At 43.8% G+C, this 21,552-nt stretch overlaps 1 protein-coding gene across 6 annotated transcripts in view; it reads right to left on the reverse strand.

The window, feature by feature from the left end:
* FAN1 (FANCD2 and FANCI associated nuclease 1) overlaps positions 1-21,343 on the reverse strand; it is a 32,290-nt gene extending 10,947 nt beyond the window's left edge. For 2 of the 6 annotated variants that reach the window (XM_032835960.1, XM_032835955.1), the window contains exons 1-8: positions 21,253-21,342; positions 19,222-20,640; positions 16,521-16,661; positions 14,105-14,306; positions 8,499-8,732; positions 3,506-3,637; positions 1,389-1,497; positions 97-216 (exon numbers count right to left, since the gene is read on the reverse strand). In XM_032835960.1, coding sequence (XP_032691851.1) covers positions 97-216; positions 1,389-1,497; positions 3,506-3,637; positions 8,499-8,732; positions 14,105-14,306; positions 16,521-16,661; positions 19,222-20,479 — 2,196 coding nt within the window. In that variant the 5' untranslated portion in view covers positions 20,480-20,640; positions 21,253-21,342. Of the gene's footprint in view, positions 1-96; positions 217-1,388; positions 1,498-3,505; positions 3,638-8,498; positions 8,733-14,079; positions 14,307-16,520; positions 16,662-19,221; positions 20,641-20,927; positions 21,030-21,136; positions 21,170-21,252 lie in introns of those variants that run through there. The other 4 variants (XM_032835959.1, XM_032835957.1, XM_032835956.1 and 1 more) reach the window with 4 other exon arrangements.
* Between the last annotated feature and the right edge of the window lie 209 nt (positions 21,344-21,552).

Consider the following 21,552-nt stretch of genomic DNA (forward strand, 5'->3'; position numbering starts at 1 on the left):
CATGACATTTAGGTTTCTAAGGTACTAACATTAGGCTATGCATTTTCACTTGGGCAGAAGCTAAAGAAGGCTCTGATGAAGCTAGTTACTGAATACCGGTTCAAGGCGTTTCAAGTGCTGGTGTAAGTTGAGCGCCAGTCTGTCCCACCACCGGCCTCTGCTGTCGGGACAATACACTCTCTGGGACAAGAGGCTTTCAAGCTCCTTGACTGCTTCCTGTTCCAACAACAACAACAACAGAGAAAGCCCATTAGACTCGTACACTCCAAAAAAAGGAACTACCTTTAGTAACCAATAAGGTTGGCAAAGTACACTTAGAAAGCCCATCTTCCGTCCTAAAAGGAGACCAAGGATCCTGGAATGAGAACAGGACTGAGACATTACCCCTGGAGCAGGCCCGCGCCCCTGAGGCATCCCTACTTTTCTCTCAGATTGCCCGCCAACCGGTGAGTGCACGGAGCTCTGCCAACACTGCGGATTGGTATTCTCTGCACAGCAAGTCCACGGGCGCGGGGCCGCACACCATCAAGTTCTGGGCAGCTGGGCACTGCTCTGGGGCTGCGAGCCGATGTGCTTCTGGGAACACAGCAGGTCACAGGGCCGACGGATGGTGTGAGGAATGGGGCGGGCAGAAAGCAGTGACCAGTGTTTTCATCTAAACACCCCTCTCAGCAGGGAGTTTTTTGGGTCTAGATTTATACACACAGTTCGGTTTTATGGTTCATCAAACTCTCTCAACATCTAATGACTTCTTGTAGAATGTGCAGCACAAACGCCCGTATACTCACAACTGTGGGGTTCACAGACTCTCCAAAGCCAATCCCATGGAACCTCTTGGGTTTCGTGGACCCATGTCAAGAAGCCCAAGTTCCATGTATCCTCTTTGTAAAATAGCATTTTTCCACATAGAAACGTTAACATAACAAAAGCTAACTGTACCACTCTCACAACATTTTGTATAGGGAGGGATGGGACCAAATCTCTGATTTGTGATTTTAAATTACTTCCAGGCAGACCCTGCCAGCTGTCAGGGAAACATGAGCAGAGGTGAGGTTTCCACCTCAGAGACTTTGGGAGCCCTCCCGAGTCACATGTGGGGTCCTGACAGAGACTCACGCAGGCTGGGGCTCCCCGCACGGCTCCACCCAGGACCGCCAGGCCCTTCTGGTGCATGCACAGCCACTCACACGCAGAAGAGACGGCTGGTTCTCTTTGGCCATCTCCCCACTAACCCTGGAGACAGCAGGCTGCCCACATCAAGCATGCTTTCGTGACATTTCGTGACATTCCTGTATGCTGAGCAAGTGGAAAATGCTGTCAGGCGGGCTCTCCTGGATAGCTTACCGCTGACCTACCAGCAAGCCAGGGGTTGGGGCTTGTGCTCTAACCTCATACATGTGAAGTCGCTGCAATATTTCAACAGTCTGAGACAAAATCCTTGTATAAATCCACCCAACAGTAAAACAGCGCAGAAACACTGGTAAGTTCTCATGGTATCTAAAATGAAGACAGACACCAGCAGTTTAGCAATCTGATTTATTTGTGGCAAAACAATTATAAAAAGCGACAAAGCAGACCGAATTCTTAGCTTTTAAAAAGATACATTCCAAATACTGTCAGTTGTACACAATTTCCTACACCACAAACCTGCATTCTTCTAGCCAGCCACCATTTCCTAGGACACTCCTTGGGATGAAATAAGAACCACTGAAATTTTCCAAGCCAGGGGTCAGCAAACCCAGGCCAAATCCTGGGCCTGCCAGCTGATTTTCTATGTCCTGCAGACTAAGCATGGTTTTCTCACTTGGCAATGGTTAAAATAAATGAAAAGGCAAATAGTCTGTGGCATGTGAAAATTATGCACAACTCAAATTTCAGTCCATAAATAGTGCTGGCATCTTGCCCCGCCTGTTTGGTCACATTCCTCCTGGGGCTGCTTCTGCTGGGGGCAGCAGAGGTCAGCAGCTGCCACAGAAGCCAGCCAGCCTTTTACGAAAGTCGTCTACCAACCTCTGGTCTACAGTCATCTAACTTCCTGGCTATGATTTTCTTTCTTTTTTTTTTTTTTTTGATGAAGAAAATCACCTACTAACTTGTTTTGACCATTTGTCTTGCTGCTTGGTGTGAGAAAGGTTAATAAATTGACCTAACTTGTCATAAGAAGATGACAAGTATCCATGGGTATCACAGGAGTAGCGACTCTATATTGGTTATCCCATTTCTAGAAAGGCCTTTAAGGGAATGGCTTAATTTTCAGTCTGAATTATAGAATACTTCTAAAGGAAATATGGGCAAATGCAGTTTTTTTTTTTTTCCTAACTTTAAAGGCTATTTTCTTGGCGATGATTTTTTTTTTAAGATTTTATTTTAAATTTAAATTTTAAATTTTTTTTTTTAAGATTTTATTTATTTATTTGACAGACAGAGACCACAAGTAGGCAGAGAGGCAGGCAGAGAGAGAGGAGGAAGCAGGCTCCCTGCTGAGCAGAGAGCCAGATGTGGGGCTCGATCTCAGGACCGTGGGATCATGACCTGAGCCAAAGGCAGAGGCTTTAACCCACTGAGCCACCCAGGTGCCCCTTGGCTATGATTTTTAAGTCATTATCATTTCTGTATGAACTTTATATCCTAAAGGTTTTTTTTAAAAGAACTATTGAATAACACAAATTTTTCTCACCCCTATGTAAAAATAAAGGACCAAAATCTCTTAACAAATACAGAGTATATTTAAGATTGATTAAAAAATATATATATCATGTGTTGTACACTTGAACTTTTAAAGAAAATGTCAATTTAGTTTTCTTTTTCAGATTAACACCTACTTGAATTTCCATTGGAAGAACACATCTACCATGGCTCTTACCACCTCTGTCCTGCTTCTGGGTTTCCCGAACATTTAAATTCAGCTGACCAATGCTCAGAGAAGCGAACATACCAAAAGATGGTGAGTTAAGGGAATAGGAGATGCATAAAAAGGGTGAAAGGAATTAAAAAGTACAGACTTTCAGTTACAAAATACGTGAGCCATGGGGATGTAATGTACAGCATGAGGGCTGCAGTTAATAATACTGTCTTGCATAACTGAAATTTACTGAGTAGAAAAAAATTTTCTAAATATGGTGATGGATGTTAACTAGATTGTGATGATCATTCTGCAAGACAGAAATATCAAATCATCGTGCTGTATACCTGAAACTGATACAATGTTATGTCAATTACATCTCAATTAAAAAAAGAAAAAAAGAAGGCAAGTGGAAAGCCATTTGTTTACTCCTATGCCTGTTGTATAGCGATCCGAGTTATAGAAAACTCACTTCAGACCTGTAGACATTTCCTCCTTCATCACACAACACTGACTATGCAAATCGAGTGGGGAATTCAGCTGTGCAGCTGATCTGACCCCAGAACAAAAGGACAAAGGGCTTCATGAAGAGAATTATCTCAAGTGGTCAGAACAACTTGGTTAGAGAAGTAAATTTTGACAGGTACCTGGAAAAGATCTCACCTCAAGGAAGGGTGGCTTTTCAGTTTGTTCCAATCACGTTTTGCGCATTGAGAGAGCTCGTGAGCTTCCTTCCAGTTCCCGTTGGCCATCGCGGTAGAAATGTCATTCAGCATGTGCGCAGCGGCCGCATATCTGGGGAAAAACCCCACAGCATCCAAGTTCAAATGTGAATGAACATTTACATAACACACACCACATCCTATCCCTGAGATCTAACCCTGAAGGGCAAAAGTGTGTTTTTTGAAAATATGAAGGGTATTTAAATCTGATTCTAGTAAAAACACAGTACGACTGCCCTGAAGTAGCCTGAAACAATGAACACAGGCTAGCCAGCTGGAAAGATAAAAACATTCACATATTGTTACATAACACGTTCCGTTATACAAATGTAGTATTGATCAGCTCATCAGTTCTGATTCTTGGTACTCATTCGTTCATTCAAAAATCTGGCAGCAACCCCAGAAATACATAACCGACTTCGAAATCACATTAGGGCGTAGATCTGGTAACAGTCATTTGGTCAGAGGTAGCCCGGCAAAGGCTGCCCAACGAGACACTCTTTGGGAGACAGCAATGCTGAAAAGTTGTAAAACCACTTAGCTGAACAAAGACAACTTCTTGCCTCTTTAGGTACCAAAAACAAACACATTTGCCCAAGTGATACTTTGAGTGCAAGGTCATTGTATTTTGGACTCACACCTAAAAGAAAAGCACAAAATATTACTACGGGCAACTGTGTTCAAATAAGAAGAAAAGAAATTGCCTCTCGATGTAAAAATTTGCTCACGAACTCTTAGATCTAATTCTCTCATAAAATGCTACTGGATAATTCTAAGGTTGATAAGAAAAGGGAATGCAACAGGGAGAATTGTCCAGAAGCCGGTCCAGCCCCGCAGGACCTCCTCCATGGTCAGGAGCATCAGGAGCAGCCCCCACACTCCCAGCCCTATGGCCTGAACAAGCCCCACCTTCGAGGGGCCACTGAGACCAACCCCATCGTGCCTCATCTCCAGATCCACCTCCAGTGCCACTGGAAAGGGTTACCGGCTCTCATCTCATCCATACCTCCCAGTACTGCTGGGAACTTCCCCTTCATCAGCCCCTCTCCCATTTCCTCAGCCCCTTCCCCCCACCCACTGTGTCTCCTGCCTCCTCTAAACCCCAGCTAAGAACACGGCCTCCCCCTCCATGCTGCACCCCCAGCCCCCTCACATGGGGGATAGCTCTTCTCACAACCCTCCCACCCAGAGACAGATGGAGGAGACTCCCTTTCTTTCCAGCTGCTTCCAAATCTTACTGTCCCCTCCTTGAAAGCCCCCTATTCCTTGGAAGCCTGTGCTCCCTCCTTGTGGGCACCAGCCCGCCTCCGGTCTTGTCTTGCTCTGCCTCGTGTCTCCAGCCACAATGGCCTGAGACATCAACGTCTGTGACGCTGAAGGGCACGCCCAGTCTCGAGACCTCCAGCCAATAACCCTTTCTCCGCCTCCCTTCTGCTACCCACACGCCCACAGCCGCTCAGAACCGCCGTCTCCGATGCACTGCATCACCCTCAAAACCTTCATTTTGGGTATTTCATTCACTGACCTCCACCTCCAATCCTTCCAGCTCACTTAGTGATGGAAACAGTTCTCCAACTTCACCGAGACCCACCATGACCCTTTTCTCCAGCTACAGAGCCTCCTGTCCTGCAGGCTTCCACCTCTTCCCCGCAGAGCCAACCAGCCCACTATACACTGGTGAATCCGCACTGGGCATCGGGCCCACCCTCGTCACAGTGTCCATGGTGACCACCCCCTCTGAGCCTGGACCCAGCTCCCTAAACTGTGCTGAGCCAGGCTAGTAGGCTTCACTGTAATCGAAGACCACGCCTCAGGCCAGCCCTGCTCCCCCGGGGAGCCTGCCCACCTGCCCACCCTGTAGGACTGCTGTGTCTTACCTTTGCCTTCCTAACTGCACTCCCCATGCAAGCTTCCCCATCGGACCTCTCCCGCAGGGACAGAGGCTGTGGGAGGGGAACCTCCCACCTTCCCATCATAGTCGCCTCACCCCTGCCCCCACTCTACCCTCCCTCACTGCTCCGAACCCCAGGCCCGCCCATCTCCTCAAGGCCTGCCCTTCCTGTCTGTCCCCTCTTCCCTTCCAGTCAGCCTGTCTTCCACCCGTGGTCAGGGCCCGAGTACACAAACACCCTCCCACTGTGCCCTCAAAACAGCAGAACAATACTGCTTGCCCTCACACTCCACTGCAGCAGCAGCTGCTTCAAAGCCAACCTCTGACTCCCCTTCTTCCCAGAATGGCTCCTGTCCTCACCGTCATCCTCCGCAAATTTCTCTGAAGCGGCTCTTGACACAGGCCACCAGCTGCGCACATCTTGCTAAATCCAACGGCTCTACTTCCAGGCCCACAACTACTCAGCCTCTGAATTACTGCAGACACGCGACCTCCCCTGCCCCGAGCCACTCTTCTCTAGACTTCCATGTCACACGTGCTCCTGATCCCTCCCACCCCGACTTTCCTTGCTGCTCTTGCTCTCTCCCTGACCTCTGAATGCTGGCTGCCACAGCTCGGTCCCCTGCATCCCCGCTCAGGGGTCTCTCCAGTTCCAGGGCCTCCAACACCATCCATGTGCTGGTGATGTGCTGGTGACTCCAAATGCTCTCTCCAGGCTGGAGCTCCTCCCTGAGCACTTGCCAGCACGTCCAGTGCCTCACCTGAATGGCTAGTGGGCATCCCAAACAGCGATCCCCACCCAGCACTGCCATCCCTCCCTCCATCCCTCCCTGATCCCCAGGCTCATGGATGGTACCCCCAGCCCAGTCAGAACACCAGAGCCTTCCATGACTCATGCCTGTCTTTCTCCCACAGTATCTAGTTATAATCATAAAAATCAAAATCATAATCAAGGCTTGTCTCTCCTCCTTCCATTCACCTCATTGCTACCGCCACCGGCCCAGTCAAGACCAGCAAGGTTAAGCCGGCCTTCTCTCATGGCTTCCCTTGCTTCCTTTCACCTCCTATTCCACAGGATGCTTTTGGAAAATGTGAAACAGATCACTGGCCTGCCTAAACCTCTTCCACGGCTGCCCACTGCTCAGAGAACACCACTGAGTCTGCTCAGGGAGCTTCTGAGGCTGAGCGTCCCTGGCCCTGCCTTCCTGTCAGACTACTGCCCTGGGGCTGTGGTCACAGAGGTCTTCTCCACCTGAGTTTCTCCACCTCAGCAAGCTCGCTCCTACCTCAGCAAGCTCGCTCCTACCTCAGGAGCCTCCTGAGGCTCCTGCCTCATGCATGCTCCCTGCGTGACCTAAATGCACACCCCCTCCCCTCAATCCTGAGGCTCAATCGGAACGTCTCCTCTCCAGGGACAGTCTCTCTAAAATGTGGAACCTGCCCAGTCTGCCCCTCAATCATCACAGCACTTTTCACATGCTACGATTCTTCTTATTTTCGGTCTCCCACAAGAAAACAGAACCCCATGGTGGCAAAGACCCTCTCTGTTCTTGCTGGAACCCCACCATTTGGCCCATAATAGGTACTCAACACTCAACTCAAGTATATTGATAAATGAGGAAAAAGGAAAGACAGGATAAATTATTTCAAGTACCATTGTGACCAATAAGAGTTCTCAGACCAGGTGTCATGTGACCAGGTATTATATAATCACCATTCCTGAAGTCAGTTAAACCCAATTTCATTTATATGTTAAGGCCCTTTGTACAACAAAAGAAGTTTCAGTTATTATTTATAGGATACCTACTTTCTCAAAGGAATCTGACATGGTTTCTTTTTTCTCCTAGCTCTCCCACTTTTAAACCTGTCAACCACAGTTTTCTCAATCACAGAACTGAAAAGTAATCTCTTAGATATGCCAGTAATAAGGACAATTATAATGCTAACTAAGACATACTAAGCCATCCCCAAGGGCCAGGCTCTAAGCACTTTACATGTATTAACAGAGATCTGGAGGAATATACTATTATTCTCCCTATTCACAGATAAGGAAACTGAGGCACAGGGTGGTTTCACAGTTCATTAGTACAGAGAGACTGGAATTTGCCTTCAGTGTACACAGTCTCTCAAAAGAGAACAGCATAAACTCACTAAAAATGAAAAGGTAAAAAGATATGAGATAACTCAAAATAGATTAAGGACATATTCTTATTAGAAGAATTTATTCCAATCGGACACAAATAAGACAGTGAGCTTCCTGAGAGCTAAGAAAACTGGGCTAGAGTCAGTTTATATCAATGCTTCTTTGATTCAATAATTTCAATATTATTTTTAAAGTACACATTAGACAAACATAAACGATTCTCCTAAAATCACATATCAGAATCAATTTCAGTTGCTTCCGAGTAATAAACTTTAAGTCAAGAATCAAAAGTGCCATTTTAAGAATCTGAATTTATCTTTCTTATAAATGACAAGTTTTTAAAGGAAATCCAAGTATTTTTTTTTCTCTAAGACCTATACCATTCTTTACCTAAACCTACTTTTGACAGATCAAACATTCACTGAGTGCACGTACCAAAACAGATCGGTGACAGTCTCTAACCTAGCATGTGCATGATTCGAGGATATGCACACAAATTAGGATTAGCTTTAGCTGAAGCACTACTGATAGGAAAACACTCACCTTCAGCTTTGTTCATGCCAACAACATACTCACAAGGCAGGTTTTGTTCAAATGTCTGTATTTACAACACATTTCCTGCCAAAGCTACTTGGGAAAATGTGTCAGGGAAAATTTTTGTAGTTCTAACTCAAAACTCATTGGTTTTGGCAACCTTAATCTAAGCACATTTCTACATTCTCCTTAGAGTCTCAGAAATGTATACAAGTCAGGCAGAAAGACAACAAAAACACAAAAAACTTCAAAAATTGCTTTCGCTATGGACTTAGGTTTCTACTGTAAAAGGCAAACAATAATAATGAAACCTTTTACATACATGTAAAGTGACACAGTTATTACTCTGAGCTAATATGATCTTACCTGATAAGATCGTCTCTGTCTAGGAAGATTTGGGTTTTCCGATTAATGGTATACCTGGGAAACTCCATTCGGCCAAGATTGACCAAGAGCACAGTAGAAAGCTGTCCCTGACCTCCACAGGCAGCATCCTCATCTTCCAGTGAGTCCGTCAATGAAAACAGCAGCAAGACCCGGGAGAAAACAGCTCGAGGACCTCTACGGACTCGCAGTGACTGTCCCGCCAAGCCTTTAGCTCTGAAACATGTACAATACAGAAATAACTTTCTGGTTTTTTAAAAAGCATTTGGATGTTAGAGTTTACAAATTACTTTCAGAAAAAATAAAGATAAGTGGCCTTCATTATTCTAAGCCTAAAGTTAATCTACCACTTCCAGCAACCATGGAGCCTAACTTAGCCTCTTTGGGGCTCAGAGCCCACCTAGGAATATGGTGAAGAGTATGTGAAATTCCATCTCCAAATGGTTGCACACATAGTTTGGCGCAACAAAATAGCAACATAGGGTTTACATGGGTCGTGAATGTGTAAAATACCAGGAAAATTCATAAAAGTATTATCTATTCGACATTAGCCATTCTCACCTCTTGACAAGTGACATTCCGATTAAGTAATAGTTACTTATTTAAAACATCATTATTTGGGTGCCTGGCTGGCTCAGTTGAAAGAGCATGTAACTCTTGATCTTGGGTTTGCGAGTTTGAGCCCCATGTTGGACACAGATTATTCAGTAACAGAGATTACTGAATAAAATTATTTTTGAAAAAGTGAAATAAAATGCCATAAGCTGGTGGTTAGGTAGCATTATTTTGTGCACCAAGAAGTAGTACCAAGATTTGGTGCTGTTCTGTGATTTGCAAGGTGGTCCAGAAACATCTCCACTCCAGGGTAACCTGAGAGGAAATTCAGTTTGATTCTGGATGTCTTCGAGGTAGACCTGGAGGTCTGAAATAAATTCAGGGCCACTTGGGCCCTCTGGCTCTTACAACTTGGATACCATCTAGAACAGGATTTCTTAAATTTGGCACCGCTGACATCTGGGCAGGATAATTTTTTTTTTTTTAAGATTTTACTTATTTACTTGACAGAGAGACAGAGATCACAAGTAGGCAGAGAGGCAGGCAGAGAGAGGAAGGGAAGCAGGCTCCCTGCCGAGCAGAGAGCCCAACTCGGGGCTCGATCCCAGGACTCTGAGATCATGACCTGAGCCGAAGGCAGAGGCCTAACCCACTGAGCCACCCAGGTGCCCCAGGGCAGGATAATTCTTTGTGGGGAGGAGGGTGCTGTCCTGGGCATTACAGGACACTCAGCAGCATCACTGGTCTCTACTCACTAAAGCCAGCAGTACCCACTTCCCTCTTCATCAGGACAATCAAAGATGCCTCTAGACATTACCAGATGTTCCCTAGAGGGCAAAGTAGCCCCCAGTTGAGAACCACTGGCCTAGTGGAAGACCTCACTTTTCCCATCCATCCCAGCAGCTATTAACCCAAAAGCAGTGCTGCATCTCTAGGAGTGTTGCAGAAATCACTGCCGCTATCAGGTACATGAGTAGACAGAAGTGAGAACCTATCACACCACTATTGAATTGAGAACCATTCATCTATACTGATATAAAGTGCCCACTTCTTCCACCTCCAGGTCTCTGAGTTCAGAAGGAACCATTAAACATGGTAAAATGAACAATGATTATCTACTGGGATTAAGAAAGTATAAATAATGTGCCTTTTTTTTGTTTCTTCATGATAACAACAGAGTACGATAACAAGGCACTGCCCTCCTGTGGGGGCTGTCAGAGACTCAGGTTCCACTGCTGGGCTCTACAACAAAATGCAGAAATAAAGTACAGTCCTGAAGGACAGAGATTTTAGTACAACTAAAATAGGCTTGAGAATGTTATGTTTCTAACAAGTCCAAAGTCAGGGATTAAAAAAAAAAGTTAACCTTATTTCTTTTATTTCTGTTCATATGCTTAGTGTTTGTGCTGGGAGAGGGCTGCTAATTTTAATGTTCATTTACTTATAAAATGTTATATAAGGATAACATATAATACTTAAATACAATTACAGAAAGGACTTGGAATGCAGGATACAAAATCAATGTACAGAAATCTGTTGCATTTCTATACACCAATAATGAAGCAACAGAAAGATAAATTAAGAAAACAATCTCATTTGCAATTGCACCAGAAATAATAAGGTATCTAGGAATAAACCTAAACAAAGAGGTGAAAGACCTATCCTCTGAAAACGATAAAACACTGGTAAAAGAAAGTAAAGATGACACGAAGAAATGGAAAGGCATTCCATGCTTATGGAATGGAAGAAAAAATATTGTTAAAATGTCTATGCTACCCAAAGCAATCTGCACATTTAATGCAACCCCTGTCAAAATACTAATGGCATTTTCATAGAATTAGAACAAACAAATTTGTATGGAACCATAGAAGACCCCAAATAGCCAAAGCAATCTTCAAAAAGAAAAGCAAAGCTGAAGGAATCACAATTCCAGACTTGAAGTTATATGACGAGATTGTAGTAATCAGTTATCTCTATAGCCAACATAAGGCTCAAACGCACAATCCCAAGATCAAGAATCCCATGCTCTACCGACTGAGCCAGCCAGGCACACGCAGAGCAGAAGTCATCAAACTGTATGGTGCCGGCACAAAAACAGACACATAGATCCATGAAACAGAACAGAAAATCCAGAAATGAATCCACAATTATATGGCCAAGTAATAAAGCAAGAAAGAATATGGGACACCTGGGGGGCTCAGTCAGTTAAGCATCTACCTTCAGCTCAAGTCATGATCCTAGGGTCCTGGGATCAAGTCCCATATCGGGTTCCTTGCTCAGCAGGAAGCTGGCTTCTTCCTCTGCCTTCCACTCCCCCTGCTTGTGCACGCTCTCTCTCTCTAACAAATAAATAAATAAAATCTTAAAAAAGAAAAAAAAAAGGCAGGAAAGAATATCCAATGAGAAAGAATGAGAAAAGCAGCATCTTCAACAAATGATGTTGGGAAAACTGGACAGGAACATGCAGAAGAAGAAAACTGGATCACTTCCTTATACCACACACAAAAATAAATTCAAAATGGATTAAAGACCTAAATATGAGTCCGGAAACCAAAAAAATCCCAGAGGAGAACATAGGCAGTAACCTCTTTGACATCAACTATAGCGACTTCTTTCTAGATATGTCTCCAGAGGCAGGGAAACAAAACCAAAAATAAACTATTGGGACTTCATCAAGATAAAAAGCTTCTGCATAGAGAAGGAAGTAACAAAACTAAAAGACAGCCTATGGGATGGGAGAAGATATTTGCAAATAACATATCCAATAAAGGATTAGTATCCAAAATATATAAAGAACTTACAAAGCTCAACACCCAAAAAACAAATAATCCAATTTTTAAAAATGGGCAAGAAGACATGAACAGAAATTTTTCCAAGGAAGACATCCAGATGGCCAAGAAACATTAAAAAAGATGCTCATCATCACTCATCATCAGGGAAATGCAAATCAAAACTACAGTGAGATAGTACCTCATACCTGTCAGAATAGCTAAATTCAACAACACAAGAAACAACAGGTATTGGTGAGGATACGGAGAAACAGGCACCCTCTTGCAGTGTTAGTGGGAATGCAAAGTGGTGCAGCCACCTGGAAAACAGTATGGAAGTTCCTGAAAAAGTTAAAAATAGAACTACCTTATAATCCAGCAATTGCACTACTGGGTATTTACCCAAAGAATACAAAAATACTAATTCAAAGGGATACATGCACCCTGATGTGTACAGCAGCATTATTCACAGTAGCCAACTTATGGAAGCAGCCCAAGTGTCCATTAACTGATGAATGGATAAAGATGTGGTGTGTGTGTGTGTGTGTGTGTGTGTGTGTAATAGAATATTATTCAGCCACAAAAAAAAAAAAAAAAAATGAAATCTTGCCATTTGCAATGACATCGGTGGAGCCAGAGAATATTAAGTGAAATAAGTCAGAGAAAGACAAATTCCATAAGATTTCACTCATATGTGGCATTTAAGAAACAAAACAAACAAGTAAAGGGAAAAAAGAGAGAGACAGAGAAATCAAGAAACAGACTTAATTACAGAGAACAAACTGGTGGTTATGCAAGGGGAGGGGAGCATGGAGATGGGTTAAACAGGTGATGGGGATTAAGGAGGACACTGGTCATCATGAGCACTGGGTGTTGTACCCAAGTGCTGAATCACTATATTGTATACCTTAAGCTAATATAATACTGTACATTAACTGACTCGAATTAAAATAAAATTTAAAATAAAAAAATTTAAAAAGAAAAGACTTAGGAGACATTTAACATACCAGAAAGATAAGGATTTTATAATCCTAAAGTCAACTAGCTATAAATACATAATTAAAACATTTTTAAAAATCTATGGTATAAACTTTTTGAAGTGTTAGTAGTGACAATTTTCTTAATAATGCATGCCTCATTTTACGCATGTTTTATAAAGTATTAGTATTTGTAGTATCTTCCCAACAAATGGGCTCCTGGCACACAACAGCTCAAGTCACTTGAGCACATGCACATGTATGAAGGTGTGTACATTCAGATACACACACAATATATTAGACAAAATAAATAACACTGACATTGTTTTAAAGTGTTTTCAACAGCATCACTCACTTCATCCTTAACAACTCCAGAACAGTGGATTCCCAGACTAAAATTAATATAGTTGTTTTTTACAGATAATGTGAGTAGAAGAAATAAATTCTCGAATTTACATCTTTCCCCAACTGAAACAGTTCAAAGTCTTCACAAAGGCAAAAGAAACAGGGGCGCCTGGGTGGCTCAGTGGGTTAAGCCTCTGCCTTGGGCTCAAGTCATGATCTCAGGGTCCTGGGATCGAGTTCCGCATCGGGCTCTCAGCTCGGCAGGGAGCCTGTTTCCTCTCTGCCTGCCTCTCTGCCTACTTGTGATCTCTCTCTCTGTCAAATAAATAAATACAATCTTAAAAAAAAATAAAGCAAAAGAAACAAACCACAGTTTCTGGTAAATTTTATGTCCTAAACTCAAGAAATGTTGCATTTTGGGGGCCTGGGTGGCTCAGTGAGTTAAAGCCTCTGTCTTCAGCTTAGGTCATGATCTCAGCGTCCTAGGATCGAGGCCAGAATTGGGCTCTCTCCTCGGCGGGGAGCCTGCTTCCCCCCGCCTCCCCACTGCGCCTGCCTCTCTGCCTACTTGTGATCTCTGTCAAAAAAAAAAAAAGTAAGACTGACAGATTACACTTGAATAAAAAGTTGACTAAAGGAAGTATTTGACCTAATATATTACCCTTAAATCCTGTAGGAACAGTACTTGTAACTACATTTTTCTTGAATAATAAAATATGAGAATTTACCAAATGCTTACTGCCTCCTTATTTTTCTTATTCCTAGAATAGTATTACAAGAATTATTAATAAACCAAGGAAGAATCCAGACTATTGTTATACGGTCCTTCTGCCTTCTCAATCTAAACGCAAATATCATCCACAAAAGTACCATTTGTTATCATGAGTTACTCTGTGCTATCAACATTTTAAATGTTTTTTACTGTAACAATATCCAACAGAACCTTTTTAAAATCACCGCACCAACTCCAGGCTGATTCTTGCCCCAAGTGCAGACTGAAGGCTGTTTGGCCAGTTTGAGAAAGGTGTCCACTAGCTGCTGCTTCTGTCCGTTGGGATGCACCAAGTGGAAGGCCTTCGCCAGGGTTTTTAGTTCAGGAGCAGAAAGCAGTTCAAGCACTTCAGAGAGTTCTTGCAACTCAGACTCTGAAATGGATTAAAAAAAAAAAAAAGGTTAAATATAGTTTTAAAGATTTTTACTATTTTCTAGCTCTATTTACTTTAAGAAGAATGAAGCTTAGTCAGATGCAAATATAATGAAATCCTACTGCAGAAATCGTAATTAGCAGGGGCACCGGTTGGCTCCATTGGTTAAGCTGTCCCACTCTTGGTTTCACCTCTGGTCACGATCTCAGGTTTGTGAGACTGAGCCCCACATCAGGCTCTGCACTGGGCATGAGCCTGCTTAAGATTCTTTCTCCCCCTCTCCCTCGGCCCCACCCCCTTTCCTCTCTTAAATAGAAATTGTAGTTTGACAAACCAATTATTACAGAACATGGAAAATGGTAGGTATCTCATAAAAGTTTATAGAACAGAATTTCTCACCAAGAACTAAAGGAAACTGAATAAAATAAAGACACATATGGATAGCTACTATGGCTTGGACATCCTCTTAAAAAATTCACTGGTATATTCGCTCTCTGATTACAAGGCCTCCAACCAGACCTCTCCCAAAGAGGTCATCAGCTCTCCTCCCCTCCCCACAGGCTCTGGCAGGACACCCCTTCATGGGTTCACTCACTCAACACACATAGACATGTCTGCTATTATGGGAGCCAGACACCATGCTAGGCCTGGGATTCAGCTGAGTCATACCTGGCTGGTCTGCCTTCAAGGTGTTTACAGCTTAGGGCAGTGTCTTTTTCCTCCATTTAGTAACTACTTATGGGGTGCACAATGCATGCTGAGGAACGTTCGATGGCCCTGGGCACATTACAATGAACAAACCACAACCTCCTGGTCCACAAGGAGCTCACCTTGTATATATATAAGCAAGTATATATACATATACATATGCATATATATATAAAATATATATATATTCTTATAAACATATATTATATATAAGCAAGTACATATGTTGTGCCGGTAACAACTAGAAAGAAAAACAAAAGTGACCACGGCAAAGCAAACATGGTGGGAGGGCTGGCTGTATACACGGGGCAGTCAGGCAGATCTCTGAAGAGGTGACACAGAGCAGAGCTAGAGGAAATGAGAGAGGGAGCGAGGGAGCGTGTGGCAGCAAGCACAAGGCTCTGTGAGGGGAGCGCACCGAGCACAATGAAGAACACGGAGGACTCCGTGGCTATGGCAGAGTGAGCAGGAAGGACAGCAGAGCCGGGGCCCAGGGGCCGTACAGATCAAGGGCAGGACTTGGACTTGACTTGCAACAGTAAGCCACTGGGGTTCTGGTTTTGTTGCTTAAAGGTCATTTAAAGGTAAGTCAAGGCTCACCTGGCAAGCCTGCCAAACTTGTGAATTTACGAATCTGCACCAAATCCTCGCAGTCAGCTGAGGACAGAAGCTCCCAGGTGGCCCTTAGGGCACTGACGTGTGGGAAACAGTGCTCCAAGCGGGGCCCGTGTCCCGCTGCCCAGTCCCTCACATTCAAGCCTCTTCACCGCACCTCTCTGCCTTTGCCCCTGCCCCGCCACCTCACCTACCCTCTCCTTACCAACTGCTCTCCGAGACAAACTTCCACACTGAAACCACCGGGCTTTCACCTGATTTGCTTGTTTCAGTCTAAACTGTCAGCAATTACCCAAGACTCCCATTCTCCCTCCGCCCACGTTTCTGAAACAACACTGCAATCAGTACGGGTAGGTGCTTAAGGAATGCCACAGACAAGATGGGCAAGGCTATCAGTCTAACAGTCTCCTCGGCTCAAATCAACGAACTTCTGAGGTAACCAACTCCAAAACTGTAAGAGCTGTATGTGTGTAGGAGTGGGTGGATGGAGATTCCAGAAGCAGTATTAACTGCAAGCAAGCCAGCTTTATTCTCTCACAAAGATGAGCCATCTGAATGATCAGATTCCTGCTGGAAGGTGAGAGCTGAGGAGGGATGAGTTTCTTTGGTGGTCCATGGCCACGTGGCTCTCCAGAGGGGACTTTATCGTCCTAAACATGAGACAGTCAAAAAAACAATAGGAGTCTTCACCCAGGCTAAGAATGGCTTTAACATGAATAATTTGTTGTCCTCAGGTTAAAAACTCAAACTTAAAAACAAAACAAAACAAAAACAATTACTATTTACCAGGCACCAAGCAGGAGAGGACACCATACTGGTATCACCATCGTTCTGCAGAACTTAGCTCTTCATGTCCTATTTTCATTTTACATTTTCTTTGACCAACCATACCTGTCTGCAGAAAGCCTGCTTGCTGCAATTCTCCAATCACAGGTGTTAGGTCAGGGGCAATCTCTTCATATTCTAATTTATTCATCTTAATCCAGCTGAATTTACGTTGAAAAAGTCTTACATATAACTTCTGAGCACTATCTGCAATAGAGTTAAGAAAAATGGTGAGAAATATTAGTGCTCTTCTCAAAACAACCACTATTCATGTTTTAAAATTGAGTGTAAAAGTAAAGCATATTCTATTAAAAATACACTTAGGCTGAGGCACATGGGTGGCTCAGTCCGTTAAAGCACCTGACTCTTGGTTTCCACTCAGGTCATGATTTCATGGATCATGAGATCAAGCCCTGCATCGGGCTCCCTGGGTAGTCTGCTTGAGAGTCTCCCCTTGTGCCTCCCCTCACCTTACATGCATGCTCGTGCTCTCTATATGTAATAAATAAAACACATCTTTAAAAAATAAATACAGGGGCGCCTGGGTGGTTCAGTGGGTTAAAACCTCTGCCTTCGGCTCAAGCCATGATCCCAGGGCCCTGGGATGGAGCCCCACATTGGGCTGTCTTGCTGTGCAGGGAGTCTGCTTCCTCTTCTCTCTCTCTCTGCCTGCCTCTCTGCCTACTTGTGATCTCTGTCAAATAGATGAAATCTTTAAAAAAAAAAATACATACACTTTATGCTTACTCAACTGATCTTCCAAGAAAACATTTCTCTTCATTTGGAAAATAAAATTTACTTCAAATAGAAGCCCTCATGGAGACATCTCCCTGTCTTGTGCACCTGTCAGCACAGGACAGGAAGAGCATCCAGGGTAGGAAGCCTTGGGCCAGCTCTGCCACTTCTGAATTATACGAGTCTATGAACTTCACTGAGACTCCATTTTCTCTTCTGTTAGAAAAAGCGGGGGACTGGGGCAGTAACACCATCTTCCTTTCAAAGTTAGTGAAAAGATTAAAAAAAAAAAAAAAAAGATGAGGTAGGGGTGCCTGGGTGGCTCAATGGGTTAAGTTAAGCCTCTGTTTTTGGCTCAGGTCATGATCTCAGGGTCCTGGGAATGAGCCCTGTGTCCTGCTCAGCAGGGAGCCTGCTTCTTCCACTCTCTCTGCCTACTTGTGATCTCTCTCTGTCAAATAAACAAACAAAATCTTAAAAAAAAAAAAAAAATGAGGTATTCAATGATTGGTGGATCAACCACTAAAAAGTTCCAATACTGATAATGATTATTGGCCATTTCAAAACTTCAAAGAACCAGGTTTCCCTATTTCCCACCACCATTTTTCCTCCCTCAGAGAAGCCCTACCCAAAACTCGTTATTTTGTTCTCTGCTTTCAGTTTACTATGCATGATTCTATTGTTGGCTGAAAATAATCTGAAAAGATTTTCAAAATATGCATAGCTTTGATAAGGCAGCCATCCCTAACTCAGTGATCTTGGTAAAGTTATTTAATTATCCTGGTCAGTTTTCCTGTTACCGGGATTATCTTTAAATTTCTGCCAATTCTAAAATGGTATAACTGTACTTCTTCAATTTTCAACTTTTTCCCCCCTTTTTTCTTTAAAGAGGCAAACTCTTATTACCAGTACTTATTTTCACACAGAGACATTGCAAATGCTATCTGTAGGGAGCCATACACAAGAATCTACAGAACTTGCACTAGGGAAACTATTCGTACTTCTCCGTCACACAGAAGCACAGAGCCATGGACCACTCAAACGCTCACATGAATGCCACCAGCACCCACCACATTGACAGAAGAGTCAATGTGGTTATCATTTATGTCCATGTTCTGGTGAGGACCGCACAAGCAGAGATGGAGGGCTATGTAGATAATTTATGCAACACTGCCCAGATAAGTATCACTCACACATTAAAAAGTAATACAAAGTCTGTAATTCCATTGTGTTTACTTAAAACAAAATTCCTTCTCTTGAACCTTACTGGTAATGTTTAAGGTATTTTTTTTTTTTAAACTCAACTGGAGTCAGATCTGACTACAAATTATGAGAGATCAGTGTATCCCCAAATAAGCTTTTCCTACCTCAAAGGGGACTCAGTTCCATAAAGCCATCATGGCCCTTTGGATTAACAGTACAAGGGTGGCTTTTGCTTCAAATCTGCACTACCGGCTTGGAGCCACCACTGGCTGCCAAGGAACTGAGGCATAGACCAGTATTTTTAAATGCACCAAATTAGCCTGAAAGTTTCCAATTCCTCCTCACCCTGACCTTAAAAGGCAGAATCCAGAAACCTAGCATATTATCGGAGGAAAAAAAATATGCCTCGGTGTGTTCTTTCCTGTATTTTATTTCATTTTTGAGAAAATGGTTAAGTGAAAACAGCAGAACAAACTCAGTTAATCTTGATTACATGCTCAGAATGCAAAGTACGCTCTTCTAAATCACTGTATTTTTTTCTTAACGTGGAAAAGGCTGTTTTATAACCATCAAATATACACATAAAGGAAAAACAGCTGCTTCCATTATAACCAAAGTACAGCTGGTAAGGAGAGGCTACTGCAGAAGCAGACACAAAATCCTGTCCCTTTTTCATGCATATTCTTCTCAAGCCTTGTAGCTGGCTGATTCCCATGAGTATTCCCAGAGGACTCACAGAACCACACTGACTCCTTGTGGTCATGAGTACTGCCCAAATCAGAACAGCAAATGGAAAACAAAACCTTAAAAGCACACGAGGTTAAGATACCTGATAACTGACAAAATTTAGTTACAATTTCCTTCTCATGTTCATCGAAGAGCATCCTATCCTCTTCATTCTCAAATACAGCTTTCAGCACCACCAGGAAACTCCGAAGGTAGTAAGGATGACTGGGTGGTACTGTAATCGTTTTATCAGGAACATCCCATCTTGACCCCTGCTCCGAAGGAATTCTGCAAGTGATTTCATTCTTTAAGTCACGGTCACCTTCCAGAAGACCCTGGATGTTACAACCTTTAGAGTCATCCTGTGTAGAACTGTGAGATTCTGCCTCCCAATCTGACAACTGTGTTTTAGGTTCTGAAGCAACAGTCATTTTTACTTCTTCACAACTACCTGCCTCACACTTTTCAACATCTTTTCCGTCTATTCCTGTGACAGTCTCCCACTCAAGACTGTCCTCTGAAGTAGACCCCAATGGATTCCCAAGAGTTAAATCTGGTGAAAACAACACAGAAGCGTTATCTGAGAAGGCAGGGGTGAGGGGTGATCTCCCACATTCCTGGGTAGCCTTTTGGCTTTCAGCTTCCAGTGTTTTAGTGCCTTCTACAGTATGTTCCTGAGTTCTCTGTTCATTAAGAGAGTCACAGGTAAACACGTTTTCCTTTTGAGAACTGTTCTCCAAAATTTCATCCTTGTCCTCTGTCTCTGAACAGTTATAAACCGGGCTCCTAACCACTGTGGATGGGGGACTCTGTGGACTCTTACTGGCAAATTCCTCATTCTTCTTACATATTGATCCTTTAGCTTCTGTGTATCTTCTGGACAGTTTAGATGACAGGCTTCCCAGAGTAATGACTTTCACATTATGATGTCTCAGCTGATCTTGAGTTTTGTACACCAAGTCATTATTATTTTTAAAGTAGGGGCTGGTCTTCTGTTTCATGCCCGTTTTTGCTGAACCACTTTGGTCAGGGGTTAAACTTGTCTTTGATGGTGACAACTTTTCTAGCGTTACATCTTCTAAGACAGTATGGGTCGAATTTACTGAGGACGCATTTGAATTTGTTAAGCCAACCTGCCTCAGATCAACTGGAATGATGTCACCACTGTCAGCACAATTTTCATCGAGATGCCGGTTTAAGTCAAATCTCGGCACCATTTTACTACAAATGGGGCAGGCAAGTTTAGCAGGTGGGACATTGTTAAAAAATGAAATAATAGAGTTACATGCATTTTTTTTAGTTTTACTGACTGATAAACTTCTACGAGCTCTTTTCTTTGCAGGAGATTTCCCTTCTGACATAATGAGTATTAGAAAAACGGGGTGTTTCCGGTAATAAAACCCAGGATTTCACTGCAGAGTGCCAGCACCTGTATACTTTTACTTCCCTGACTTGAAAAAATAACAAGTGGGATTCTAATCCTATTTGACTTCATGTTTTTCATTTTGTCAATTTCTTCTTCCTACAAAATAAAACACACGTGGATTAAAAACACTTATGAATTCAACAGAGTGGGCAAAGTAAAACATGCAATGGCAGTATCCCTTGAGATAAGAAAAATCCTGGACTTGGGACAGAAGACCAGGGCTCTAATCCCGGGTCTACATGCAATATCTGTATGACCCTTATGACCAACGCTGCGCTCCGCAGGGATAACTTCTGAGACTTCTTACGCTCTAAAATTACCCATTTTTTTTAAAAGGGGAAAATCTATTACAGATCCCTTTTCAAAACCATTTTATCAGTAACCTTTTCCGGGAGAGAAAATGCCTATCTGCACGATCCCCGGAGTCACTTCGGTCTCACAGGCCCGTACAGAGGAACCCTCCAAGCCGCGGGCATCCCGTCAACACGCGTGGGGCCCCCAGTGCAGCTTCAGCCACCGAACTTCTGAGGCTCTGGGGAGCACTACCGGCCCTTCCCCCCTGGGACCGCGTGCGCGCACCTGGGACCCGCACCCGAGACTCGCACCTGGGCTCCGCCACCACGCCCGCCAGCCCTTCCTCCCTTCTCCGCCCTCCCCGCCCCCGCCCTCCAGCAGCCCGCGCGAATCCCTCGAGCTCACAGCGCCCACCAGAAAGCCAGCCCGCGACCCCGGCGGGCCGCCCCGCGTTTCCCACGGAGCTCCGCGCGCTCAGGCATTCCCAGCCGATCCCCGCGTCTCGGCTCGCCACAGGCTCGGCAAGTAGAGGCCCGAGTGATCGATCCTCCTCTCTTCCACATTAATGGCTTTCCCCTATCCAGAGTAGCAGATGCTGGCAGAGCCGTCCGGGGCGACCCCGTGCACCTCCTCCAGCACAGCTGGAGACCCCTCCCTGCACGTGCACTCGGAGGGAACCCCTGTCCCGAGTCTGTGGGAAAGTGGCCTAGGGGG

Source organism: Lontra canadensis, unplaced genomic scaffold, assembly GCF_010015895.1.
Source record: "Lontra canadensis isolate GAN:19392208 unplaced genomic scaffold, GSC_riverotter_1.0 scaffold89, whole genome shotgun sequence".
In the NCBI taxonomy this organism is placed as follows: domain Eukaryota; kingdom Metazoa; phylum Chordata; class Mammalia; order Carnivora; family Mustelidae; genus Lontra; species Lontra canadensis.